Below are 14,397 nucleotides of genomic sequence, written 5' to 3' on the forward strand. Positions count from 1 at the left end.
AAGGGAACACACGGCTTGACACCTGTTGTCCGCATTTCTGGTGAAATACCTCCACACCGAAGAGCTGATTTTTTTGGTATTTTCACCTGGCATGTCAACGGCCATATTCCTCCCACGGACAACAGGTGTCTCCCCGGGTGCCTGACTTAAACAAACCACCTCACCATCAGAATCCTCCTGGTCAATTTCCTCCCCAGCGCCAGCAACACCCATATCCTCCTCATCCTGGTGTACTTCAACACTGACATCTTCAATCTGACTATCAGGAACTGGACTGCGGGTGCTCCTTCCAGCACTTGCAGGGGGCGTGCAAATGGTGGAAGGCGCATGCTCTTCACGTCCAGTGTTGGGAAGGTCAGGCATCGCAACCGACACAATTGGACTCTCCTTGTGGATTTGGGATTTCGAAGAATGCCCAGTTCTTTGCTGTGCTGCTTTTGCCAGCTTGAGTCTTTTCATTTTTCTAGCGAGAGGCTGAGTGCTTCCATCCTCATGTGAAGCTGAACCACTAGCCATGAACATAGGCCAGGGCCTCAGCCGTTCCTTGCCACTCCGTGTGGTAAATGGCATATTGGCAAGTTTACGCTTCTCCTCCGACAATTTTATTTTAGGTTTTGGAGTCCTTTTTTTACTGATATTTGGTGTTTTGGATTTGACATGCTCTGTACTATGACATTGGGCATCGGCCTTGGCAGACGACGTTGCTGGCATTTCATCGTCTCGGCCATGACTAGTGGCAGCAGCTTCAGCACGAGGTGGAAGTGGATCTTGATCTTTCCCTAATTTTGGAACCTCAACATTTTTGTTCTCCATATTTTAATAGGCACAACTAAAAGGCACCTCAGGTAAACAATGGAGATGGATGGATTGGATACTAGTATACAATTATGGACGGGCTGCCGAGTGCCGACACAGAGGTAGCCACAGCCGTGAACTACCGCACTGTACTGTGTCTGCTGCTAATATATAGACTGGTTGATAAAGAGATAGTATACTCGTAACTAGTATGTATGTATAAAGAAAGAAAAAAAAACCACGGTTAGGTGGTATATACAATTATGGACGGGCTGCCGAGTGTCGACACAGAGGTAGCCACAGCCGTGAACTACCGCACTGTACTGTGTCTGCTGCTAATATATAGACTGGTTGATAAAGAGATAGTATACTCGTAACTAGTATGTATGTATAAAGAAAGAAAAAAAAACCACGGTTAGGTGGTATATACAATTATGGACGGGCTGCCGAGTGCCGACACAGAGGTAGCCACAGCCGTGAACTACCGCACTGTACTGTGTCTGCTGCTAATATAGACTGGTTGATAAAGAGATAGTATACTCGTAACTAGTATGTATGTATAAAGAAAGAAAAAAAAACCACGGTTAGGTGGTATATACAATTATGGACGGGCTGCCGAGTGCCGACACAGAGGTAGCCACAGCCATGAACTACCGCACTGTACTGTGTCTGCTGCTAATATATAGACTGGTTGATAAAGAGATAGTATACTCGTAACTAGTATGTATGTATAAAGAAAGAAAAAAAAACCACGGTTAGGTGGTATATACAATTATGGACGGGCTGCCGAGTGCCGACACAGAGGTAGCCACAGCCGTGAACTACCGCACTGTACTGTGTCTGCTGCTAATATATAGACTGGTTGATAAAGAGATAGTATACTCGTAACTAGTATGTATGTATAAAGAAAGAAAAAAAAACCACGGTTAGGTGGTATATACAATTATGGACGGGCTGCCGAGTGCCGACACAGAGGTAGCCACAGCCGTGAACTACCGCACTGTACTGTGTCTGCTGCTAATATATAGACTGGTTGATAAAGAGATAGTATACTCGTAACTAGTATGTATGTATAAAGAAAGAAAAAAAAACCACGGTTAGGTGGTATATACAATTATGGACGGGCTGCCGAGTGCCGACACAGAGGTAGCCACAGCCGTGAACTACCGCACTGTACTGTGTCTGCTGCTAATATAGACTGGTTGATAAAGAGATAGTATACTCGTAACTAGTATGTATGTATAAAGAAAGAAAAAAAAACCACGGTTAGGTGGTATATACAATTATGGACGGGCTGCCGAGTGCCGACACAGAGGTAGCCACAGCCGTGAACTACCGCACTGTACTGTGTCTGCTGCTAATATATAGACTGGTTGATAAAGAGATAGTATACTCGTAACTAGTATGTATGTATAAAGAAAGAAAAAAAAACCACGGTTAGGTGGTATATACAATTATGGACGGGCTGCCGAGTGCCGACACAGAGGTAGCCACAGCCGTGAACTACCGCACTGTACTGTGTCTGCTGCTAATATATAGACTGGTTGATAAAGAGATAGTATACTCGTAACTAGTATGTATGTATAAAGAAAGAAAAAAAAACCACGGTTAGGTGGTATATACAATTATGGACGGGCTGCCGAGTGCCGACACAGAGGTAGCCACAGCCGTGAACTACCGCACTGTACTGTGTCTGCTGCTAATATATAGACTGGTTGATAAAGAGATAGTATACTCGTAACTAGTATGTATGTATAAAGAAAGAAAAAAAAACCACGGTTAGGTGGTATATACAATTATGGACGGGCTGCCGAGTGCCGACACAGAGGTAGCCACAGCCGTGAACTACCGCACTGTACTGTGTCTGCTGCTAATATATAGACTGGTTGATAAAGAGATAGTATACTCGTAACTAGTATGTATGTATAAAGAAAGAAAAAAAAACCACGGTTAGGTGGTATATACAATTATGGACGGGCTGCCGAGTGCCGACACAGAGGTAGCCACAGCCGTGAACTACCGCACTGTACTGTGTCTGCTGCTAATATATAGACTGGTTGATAAAGAGATAGTATACTCGTAACTAGTATGTATGTATAAAGAAAGAAAAAAAAACCACGGTTAGGTGGTATATACAATTATGGACGGGCTGCCGAGTGCCGACACAGAGGTAGCCACAGCCGTGAACTACCGCACTGTACTGTGTCTGCTGCTAATATAGACTGGTTGATAAAGAGATAGTATACTCGTAACTAGTATGTATGTATAAAGAAAGAAAAAAAAACCACGGTTAGGTGGTATATACAATTATGGACGGGCTGCCGAGTGCCGACACAGAGGTAGCCACAGCCGTGAACTACCGCACTGTACTGTGTCTGCTGCTAATATAGACTGGTTGATAAAGAGATAGTATACTACTAATATTATATATACTGGTGGTCAGGTCACTGGTCACTAGTCACACTGGCAGTGGCACTCCTGCAGCAAAAGTGTGCACTGTTTAATTTTAATATAATATTATGTACTCCTGGCTCCTGCTATAACCTATAACTGGCACTGCAGTAGTGCTCCCCAGTCTCCCCCACAATTATAAGCTGTGTGAGCTGAGCAGTCAGACAGATATATAATATATATAGATGATGCAGCACACTGGCCTGAGCCTGAGCAGTGCACACAGATATGGTATGTGACTGACTGAGTCACTGTGTGTATCGCTTTTTTCAGGCAGAGAACGGATATATTAAATAAACTGCACTGTGTGTCTGGTGGTCACTCACTATATAATATATTATGTACTCCTGGCTCCTGCTATAACCTATAACTGGCACTGCAGTAGTGCTCCCCAGTCTCCCCCACAATTATAAGCTGTGTGAGCTGAGCAGTCAGACAGATATATATAATATTATATATAGATAATAGATGATGCAGCACACTGGCCTGAGCCTGAGCAGTGCACACAGATATGGTATGTGACTGAGTCACTGTGTGCTGTGTATCGCTTTTTTCAGGCAGAGAACGGATTATAAATAAAACTGGTGGTCACTATCAGCAAAACTCTGCACTGTACTGAGTACTCCTAATGCTCCCCAAAATTAGTAAATCAAGTGTCTCTCTAATCTATTCTAAACGGAGAGGACGCCAGCCACGTCCTCTCCCTATCAATCTCAATGCACGTGTGAAAATGGCGGCGACGCGCGGCTCCTTATATAGAATCCGAGTCTCGCGATAGAATCCGAGCCTCGCGAGAATCCGACAGCGTCATGATGACGTTCGGGCGCGCTCGGGTTAACCGAGCAAGGCGGGAAGATCCGAGTCGCTCGGACCCGTGAAAAAAAACATGAAGTTCTGGCGGGTTCGGATTCAGAGAAACCGAACCCGCTCATCTCTAATATATATATATATATATATATATATAAATGTTACCTTACACTGCACAGGACTATGGTGTTTTCTCTACAGTGCATTGCTGTTGTTAGTCTGGTACATTATCATGCATGCACCCAGACCATGTACTCTCTAATAGTTATCCAAGCCTCTGTGACAGCTGGGCATACCCCCTCTGGGGACTGGCCACACCCATAAATATGGGACAATACCACAGCATTCCCCCGGTGGGTATCCGGACTCCAGGTCGACAACAAAAAGGTCGACACACCTTAGGTTGACGCCAATTGGTCGACATGGACAAAGGGTCGACATGGACAAAAGGTCGACATGAACAAGGTCAACATGGAAAAAGGTCGACATGAGTTTTTCACAATTTTTTTCTTTTTCACAATTTTTTACTAAACACATGTTATTGTTAACGTGATCCATGGCTTCTGGTAAACAAGATTTAACTACTAACGAATGTGGATGGTGGTAAATAAACTTTTAAAATGTATACTATAATCAACACAAAAGGAACATGAGTATATTTGAAATATTACTTGTGTTTGAAGAGTGGTGATGTCACATAGCTCATTGTGAACGTGTCCTGTGGTGGAATGTTACCTGTCAGTGCAGGTGAAATACATCTGTATATAAGAATCAACTAAAACAAGCAAATTTCTTGGGTTTAAATTGAAAGGATTTAGGGCCTAATTCTGGTTGGATCACAAATCGCGATCCAACCAGAATTTTTACGATCGGGCAACGCTCCATTTCCAGGGAGGAGACGGAGCGTTGCAGGGGTGGTGCAGCACGAACAGGGGATGGAGGAGGCCGAACAAGGGCATGATCACTGCGGCTGCGTTCAAGAACGTGGCGGCAGGACTCCTGTGGACGCAGCTAAGCTGCACCGGCAAGAGCCGAAATATCGATATGATCGTAATTTCTGCTTGTTGAAGGTGGGGAGGCGCCGGTCAGCATGCTGGGTGGCCTTGCCCAGCGATGGGCGGCCCCCAGCATGCTAGGAAAAGGATAGCAAATTCTGCTAATGATCAGATTTTGCTATCCTTACTGAATTAGGCCCATAGAATGAAAAATCCCTCTCCTTTCTGTAAAATAAACAGTGGCGGCACTGGGGTTGGTGACACCTGCAGCACCCAAGGAGGTGTGGTCTCACGGAAGTCCCCATTTGTGGCACTTTGGGGCATGGTCTTGTGGGAAGTACCCTGGTTACATCACTCTGGGAGCATGCCCAGAATCTCCAGAGAGGCTAGATGCCCCCAGGGACTAGTGTCTGCAAACCAGCTCCTTCTCAGTGATAGGAGCCAAGTGCCTGCAAGAATGTCACACTGCAGTACCTGTCTCCTGTCTCTACGGAGGAGTGGAAGGTGGCATCTGGGTGTGGCCTGCAACCTCCTTGTGATACCTCAGACATAAAAATTATATTAAAAGTAGAGCTGTGCACCAGACCATTTTTGCTAGTTTTACAGTAGTTCTAATTCGTCGCCCAGTTTTGGTTTTGGATTAGATTTTTGGATTTTGTCCGTGACTGGTTTGGGTTTTCGTTTTATTCCAAAACTTGTCAAAAAGCTAATATCACATTTTTGTGCCTTTTCTTGTTCCTATAGTATTATTCACCTCAATAACATTTAATTTCTACTAATTTCCAGTCAATTTTGACCACCTTACAGCTTACAATATTGTTTTCATCCACTTTAGGCCAAAGGCTGCAGCAATCTGGCTGATTACTAAGCAAGAGTGGAGCGGCACAAACACAAATCAGTTTATAGCACATCTAAGAAATATTGCCACACAACAGTGGCAGAAATGAAAAGTGGTGCAAACAATATATAACAATAAAAAAATGTCTTTTTTTTTTTAACTGGCAGCTCGGCTCACACTGTGTGGAGTCAGACTGATTTTACGCATGTGCACTAGGGTGCAGTGCACAGAACAGTACAAACAAATTATATAACAATGGGGGTAATTCAGAGTTGATCGCAGCAGCAAATTTGTTAGCAGTTGGGCAAAACCATGTGCACTGCAGGGGGGGGGGGCAGATATAACATGTGCAGAGAGAGTTATATGTGGGTGGGTTATTTTGTTTCTGTGCAGGGTAAATACTGGCTGCTTTATTTTACACTGCAATTTAGATTTCAGTTTGAACACACCCCACCCACATCTAACTCTCTCTGCACGTGTTATATCTGCCCCCCCTGTAGTGCACATGGATTTGGCCAACTGCTAACAAATTTGAGCTGCGATCAACTCTGAATTAGGCCCAATGTACAGTGGCGTAGCAATAGTCCCCACAGACACAGCGGAGGCATGAGGGCAGTGCTGATGTTCCCTTCCACCTACAGCGAGCAGCAGCCACGAGTGGCACTCAATCAGCGAGAGGTGATGGCAGAGTCTCCCAGTTGATGTCTGTGTGTTAAGTAACATGGTGTGCAGCCAGGAGGAGAGTAGCTGCAGCAGCCCCGGTAAGCATTCCGTAGCCTCCCGCAGCTAACAAAATGCTATTGGCCCGAACACCATTGAAATAACTATGGGGAGGATAGCTTCCCGCTACCCCTGCTTATTGCCTTCCACTGGCTACCCTTTACTATTCTGGGCAGCGGGAGCATCGCTCTCCCGCTGCCTGCTTCCGCATTTGAGGCATTCTGTTCTTGTGTAGAGAGGGTGTGCATATGCACGCTCCCGCTACAGTACGTTCTGTCAAGATATGCAGGTACGCATTGCAGGCAAAGTTCTAAGAGGATATATCAGTTTGTATCTAGAATTGCGATAAAAATAGTTACAGAGTTGTAGCCACATTTTGCTTTAGTATATCCCGCCCCAGTCTCCCTCATTAACTAGTTATAAAACTATGTTATTGTTTAGGGATTGCCAATTAGACTTTGATTAGGGATTTGCCAATTATGCCAAATGCATTAAAATATCAAAAATTACGTTTATATTCCATGCTGGAAAAAATGTTTCACAAGTTATTATTATTATTATTATTATTATTATTATTAAATGTAAATATTATTATTATTATTATTATTATTATTATTATTATTATTATTATTATTATTAAATATAAATATTATTATTGTTATAATTATTATTATTATTATATATTGAAAATGGGTCCTCTGGACAAGGACTCAATGTATTTACAGTATGTGAATATGTTTTGGGATCCATAGTCCAGTAATGTGGCCACCATCTTTTTCCATACAGTAGTGCATGAACCATTCTCTGTAGAATGACTTTAGAATGTCATAAAAAAAATTAAGATATCAAAAAATTAAGATATCAATTTGCTGTTGCCATTAAGTAGGAAATTTATTTATCACCAGAATTAAAAAGTAAAATATGAGGCCATACAACAAAGTCTTTCATATATTACAGTATTAGGTGATTATTTTTTTTCAGATACTGGGAAAGAAAGAGTAAAAGACACATCTATTTTCTAGTCAGCAACAGTATATAAGATTAGTATTGTATGGCAGGAGCCTGAAGGTAGAAATCATCTTCAACTCTAATTTAGAAATCAAGCCAGCTCCTACCTAGACCACACACTATTAACATTAGCATATATATAAAAAATAAACACTAGTAGAGGAAGACCTTGAGGGGAAATTTTGGAATATAGGTATATGCCTTGTTCTGTTATATTGAAGGAGAGCGCTCACTGTTATATTGGGGGAGAGTCCCATACCCACAGTAAGGGAGGTGCGGTAGGTGCGCTCACTGCACATAGGCGACCTCTGACTCAACGTGCCTTTTGCGCATGTGCGGCATACAGCGCATTTCTCTTCAGCCGTCCTTCATAGAAGTAGAACATGTACACGAGTGCTCCTGTGTGTCACTGAATCTGCAGACGTGGCAGTGCCATCGCTTACCATTATGTCACTTACCCCTATGTCACCACCGCTTGTAGAACTACAAGTCATATTGTAGTTCTACATGTGTATTATCCTGTGCAAAGCCCAGACACAGCATGTAACCTCTGTTAACCCACTCCTGGCTGGATGTTTATCATAATACCACATGTATCTGAGTTGTGTTGCATGTGCTGTCTCACACCCTCTTGTTTTGGTCAAGCTATCCAAAGTGTGGACTGACCTCAATTAATAACACACCGCTGCCTCGTACAGCTACAGGTTCTGCCAATATTTTAAAATATCAAAATGTCTACTGAGTCTTTTACATCTGAATTGATTCAATATCTTATATCATATATTTATCAAACCTTCTAAAGAGGACAAGTGGACATATTGCCTATAGCAATCAATCATATTTCAGCTAATATTGTATAGAATATACTAGACCAGCGGTAGGGAACATGTGATACTCCAGCTGCTGTGGAACTACAGATCCCAACATGCCTTGCCACAGGGTTAGCATTCCCTAACAGCAAAACTGTGGTAGGGCATGCTGGGAACTGCAGTTTAATGGCACCTGGAGTGCTACAGGTGGCATACCCTTGTACCTCTGTTCTAGATATATTATAGAATCTGATTAGCTGCTATAGGCAACATCACTTTAGAAGGTTTGATAAATCTCTCCATAGTGAAAAGGAATATAGAGAAAACATATTAAGCTTGTATGCAACTAAAGGCTAGCATGATATGCGCACAGTGTGCCTGGTTCAGAGATGGATGCTGCTGTGTCCGCTCTAGCATCCATTGCCAGAGTGGCAGGGGCTATAATATGCAAATACTACTGCCAGCCTTTCTCTTGTGCACTAGCGTGCACCGGAGGATGCCAGCACTGAGACACCCAATTCTGCACCCAATAGCTCCACCAGTTATTACACACAGTCCACCACTGGCGCACAATCGCATCTAACTACAACTAGTTATGGCAGGTGCAGTGTCTCCGCCTGAACATGGCCTCTGTGGAAGCGGCCGTGCGCCTGGGAAAACAACCCGCTGTCAGTGGCATGTCAGTGACAGTCCCATAACATGCCCAGGAACGCCCATCGCTTTGCCTCTCGAGTTCTGATACCAGCTCTTCCATAAGCAATAGCAGCTTTGTGTGTCCACTCAGGGTAATGCATGCACTGTAGGGGATTCCAGAGTCATTCGCACATGCACAGTGAAAAAAATGTCTCAGCTGCGTGAACATCGACATTGCATGTGGACTGCGTGCGCCTCTGATCAGACCCAGTGCGTGATGTTCTAATGATTGAGAAAATATCAGTATGTGGTGATAAGTCCCCCTTAAGCGGCCAGTGGTAATGACTTTGGTGATGGTACAGCTCACTCACATTACTGGCCATTAGATATATATCCAGCTAGAGAGAGCACATCATGCATTGGTATTATTCTAACATGCATGTATCACACACTATCTAATCCGCTATCTAATCCTATGTAATTTTACAATCCATAGACACTTTCCTACTTATAAAATGAACAATACACTTGCATACTGTTATTGGGAGTGCTGTAGACACTTGAATAGCCAACATTTTATATTGCAGCACTATATGAAATACAATCAACGCAGATAAAACATTTCACTTTTAAGAAACTTGAAATAAAGTATAGGTTCTGGAATGCTTATTTGTAATAATATTCCCAAACATATGATATAAGAATGAGATATTCCTTTAAGTTTTAATTAATGGGGGGAAATAAAAATGCGGTTGTTTACTTTACGGTAGTTGTCAATGTGGTGTTAATTCTAGAATATACCATGCTAGCTTTTAGTTACATACATGCTTAATCTGTTTCCCTCCATCCCTAAACTAGCAATCTACAGTCTGTGTCAATCAGCCTATAATTCTGATGATGCTCAGCTGTCAGGCAAATATGGAACAGCTGGAGACACATGGGTGCAGGCCTCTGGGCTAGATCACTGTAGCTGCCTACCCAGCAAGCAATGGGCCTCTGCTACACAGTACTTCACTTATAAAAGAGCTAAAGAAATAGAAAATATTCTATAACATGACCATTATCATTATTACAAAGTTTACCAATGACATTGGAACAGTGACTTGTATATTTTACCATGCCTGAACAATTACAATCCAGAATTATATATTTTTTCCTATAACATTAGTATAAGTTATTGAGCTCAGCGATTCACTGGTATTCAGTAGAATGTGTGCTCTCAGTGATGTCTGCTTCTGACTGACTTCATAGACGGCTTTCTTACACTAGAAAATCTATGCCTCCTGTCAGGATCCCATGTACTTAAAAGCGAAGTTATGATAAAGAAACCAAATGAATCTTACATGACACATATGAAATAAGTACATGTATAAAAAAAATCATTATAGTGTTCTTGTTTTCTTGCAATGTACTGCCTCTTTAACAGTTTTAAGAGTCTCATTCTAACATACTTATATTGATGACATATGAAATATACTAAATAAATTGCTAGAACAAAATGCTAATTATACTGAAAATAATGAGCATTTTTTTTTATAGTGGCCTGTTAGTCTGAACAATGGTATTGTGGCCCTAGCGAGTGCACTGGACTGTATTGGAGAAGTGTTGTCTTTATCATGGGATACTGTAGGTGAGTAGAAGAAGCTACTGTTCCTGGTGTACATGGGAATAGAAAGTGTTATGCTACAATTCTTGTAGTTTGGCTGCCTTCATTTCCCAATTCTGTGAAAAAAACAAATACTAGATAAAAAGAAAGAATTTTGAAGGCAATACACAAACACACCGAATACAAAGCAGTTGCTTCCCCAGAAGAGGCAAATAAGAAGAAATATTAACATTTTAGACGTTACACATGACGCTGGTAATTGGAGTGCACCAAAGAGGCTAAATGAGGTCTCCTTTTGTATATCAGTCAGACTCCTCTCCCTGTCTGTTTGACAAGAAGGGGGGGATACATGGTGGTACAGTTTTGTACTGTCACTGAAGGGAAGCACTGCTAAATGTATCTGTCCACACACTTAAATTGTGGTTATGATGATAAAAACCCTGTTGCTACAGGATCCACCTATACAAGGGGTTAACCCAGCACATACATAACACAATACAATACAATACACATTTACCACATACACCACAAAGCACTAACATAGTCACACATAGATTAGAACTCAATATACATTTGATGAGCTAAGTGAAGAGTTTATTTGTTAAGAGGGACACAGTGAAAAGAAAGAGGGTCTGAGGAAATATTAGTGCATACCCTCCAACTGTACCTTTTTGGCAGGTACAGTACCTTTTTTTATGGTCTGTACAGGCCAAAAGGGGCTATGTACCGATTTTTGACTCTCCAAATTTACATTGAAAGTATAGGAAAGGCCTTTACCCGTGGCCACGCCTTCTTCCCGAACTTGTACCGGTTTTTATGTGTACAATGTTGGAGGGTATGTTAGTGTCCCTCGCTAGCATCTGCTGGCTATGCATAGTATTTGGAATTAAGCAGAACATTTAGTTTATGATATGCATTTTCCCACAACAGGATTATTTGCACATCTGAATACATGTAGACACATTTTTTTTTAAAACATATGACCAATTAAAGATAGCATAAGCATTCTACAAACAATAACAGCAAATGTGAGCAGCCATATTGCTGTGATGATGCAAACATTGAAGATCTCTACAAACAACCAGTGAAAACAACTTTGCCCAAAAAGTATTGTCCAATTCTAATAATAATCATCAATAATTCAGTCTCAGTTTCCCCTTATACAACGTGATGACAAGAACAAAAAACAATATTAAACATATATTTGGTTATATTAGTAACCTTTCTGATTTTGTATTTTAAAATGTAATAAAAAAGGTAGCCCTATGCTGTCAGATACTGAGTCAAATCCATCTTGCTCTATACATGCTTGTCTGAAGTGCATTACTATCAGGATGACATTACGCTATTTATGTTGCTAGGTTACTAGATGTGAGTTTGCATATTCAGTTTACATTATGTGCATTTGTGAGATAGGTACAGACAAGTGACACAGACAAGGACATTCATTGAGAAACAATCCTGATGCAGCTTTAGAAAATACATATGATATGTATAAAGACATACTGTATATATATATATATATATATATATACATACATACATACAAACACACACACACACACACACACACACACACACACACACACACACACACACACACACACACACACACATAGAATTCTAAGTAGATTCTTGTTTTTTTGCTAACACAAGAATTATACTACACTCTGTACTGTATAGTGTGTGGCTGTAATGGTGATCATGGATCACGAAGGTACGCTGTATTACTTTAGTATGTCTGTGTATGTAAATATATATATATATATATATATATATATAAACACTGCAAATTAGACCCTAATTAACAAAAACATTACATGTTGAACGCTTGACAAAATAATGTCACAGTTTATCACTCTGTATATTGCAAATAAATATGTTTTCTTGTGGCAAAAGATAAGGCTCTTGTACAGTATGTCTTAGAGCTCTCTCATTTCATCGTTGCACTAGGAAGAAACCAGAAAACTTGAACGTGACCAGATAAGATTACAATGTGCAGCCACAAATGAAACGTGCAAGGATTTACCAGTAGTCTTTTTAATAAGAAAATAATCTGTTACCTTTCAATAAATAATGAACATAAAAGGCTCTAAAGTTTTGGACACTAACAAACAAAAAGATATGTTTGACATGTGAGCACTGGAGTGGCCATACTCCCAAATCCTATTATCATAATGTGACGCTGTGACAGCAAACCTCAACCATGACCAGATGAAATTAATGTCAGTTTTTAAAAAGCATTTAAATCTGCAAGACATCAAAATATTAGAATATAGGCTGCATTAGTAAAGATTACACTTTCTTTAAAACCAAAGCTGCATTAGTAAAGATTACACTTTCTTTAAAACCAACGTCATTCAAATGACCATCAGGATATAAAACCCCCTTAAAGACAGTGTCCAGTAAGAAATCTATTCTTTCTATTGTAGAAGGGCAGGACTAATCGTTGTGCAGTTGTACCTGTATCTAACACTTGGAAGTAGAACTGACTGTACAAAGTGGTACTATTACAGCAGAGACTGGCCGGCATAGAACTGTTGTGTTCCCATGACAGGGCTCTAGGATGTTTATATTAGTCATCATAAAGTAACTTAATAACACAACAGCATGAATACTACTTTCCCTTTACATATATGCTATAACTGACATGATCAAATATCAAGCATGTTGATCTTTGTGAAATACAATACAACCTCCATCCACAATTCTGCATCATAAAATATATTTTTCTACAGCACATTGTCATTATGGAATCTGGGAAACAATTTACAAAGCTAATATAAACCTAATATAGACATTCAATATCCAATAACCATCTAATACATACATGGTGGATTTGTGAAACAACTATTCCAAATAACATATACGGCAGAGCTTGCTGCATGTCAAACATTATACTCTGTCCTGTGCCAGTAGATAGCTGAATATTATATATGATGCTACATATTTTTAGTGCATAGTGAATGCTTATAGTCAAACAAACATGTCATCATAATGTACATCACACACACAGAAATCTATATTGCACAGTGCATAGTCACAGCATAGCTGTAGCTTACAAATTGGAATTGGTGGTACCCATGCAGAATAAGAAGCAGCATGGCAGATAGCAAATCTCTTCTTACCTTTGCCTTTTTGTGAACAGTTGTCAGTGTCTTTACAGAGCGCTGGTGTTTTGACTTGAAGGACAGATGATTGCCAGCGCATGCACACAGACCATTGCAAAAGCCATCTTCTCCCTGTCTGCTAGCAAGCTGTAAGTCTCCAGCAGCTCAGCTCTCCAGCTGCAAACATCTCATTAGACTAATGCATTCAGCACAGGCAGAAAACTCGATTTACCATAGCTACAGCAATGAATTTCCATTACGATGACAGATTCAACCACATCATGTCCGGAAAACCAGCCAACCACTGGCTTTTAAAGAACACACACATTTTACATGCAGAAAATGAGGCCTGTGTGTTGTGTCCCTTCCTCTCAGCTGCTGAGCCAAAAAAATGTCACTGTGAAAAAGTATATGTTTACTAGTATATGCAGTTATATTTAACGTACACATTCTAACATTTGCAATTTAATTGTTCTGTTCTGTGAAAATAAGTAACATTATATGTATAACACTTTTCCAGAATAATAAATCACTGAACTGTATTACAACAAAACACTATGAATATTATTAAGTATTTTTGGTTATAACTACGCCTTCTACTGTTGCCATAGTAACCAGACTGTAA

General features: G+C 40.7%; 1 protein-coding gene across 3 annotated transcripts in view; it reads right to left on the reverse strand.

Moving 5' to 3' along the window:
- The window catches only part of SCML4 (Scm polycomb group protein like 4), a 202,046-nt gene extending 187,853 nt beyond the window's left edge, over nt 1-14,193 (reverse strand). The window contains exon 1 of one of the 3 annotated variants that reach the window (XM_063919689.1): nt 13,791-14,193. In XM_063919689.1, coding sequence (XP_063775759.1) covers nt 13,791-13,872 — 82 coding nt within the window. In that variant the 5' untranslated portion in view covers nt 13,873-14,193. The remainder of the gene's footprint in view (nt 1-13,790) is intronic. The other 2 variants (XM_063919687.1, XM_063919688.1) reach the window with 2 other exon arrangements.
- Nucleotides 14,194-14,397: the final 204 nt, after the last annotated feature.

Source organism: Pseudophryne corroboree, chromosome 4, assembly GCF_028390025.1.
Source record: "Pseudophryne corroboree isolate aPseCor3 chromosome 4, aPseCor3.hap2, whole genome shotgun sequence".
Lineage (NCBI taxonomy): Eukaryota > Metazoa > Chordata > Amphibia > Anura > Myobatrachidae > Pseudophryne > Pseudophryne corroboree.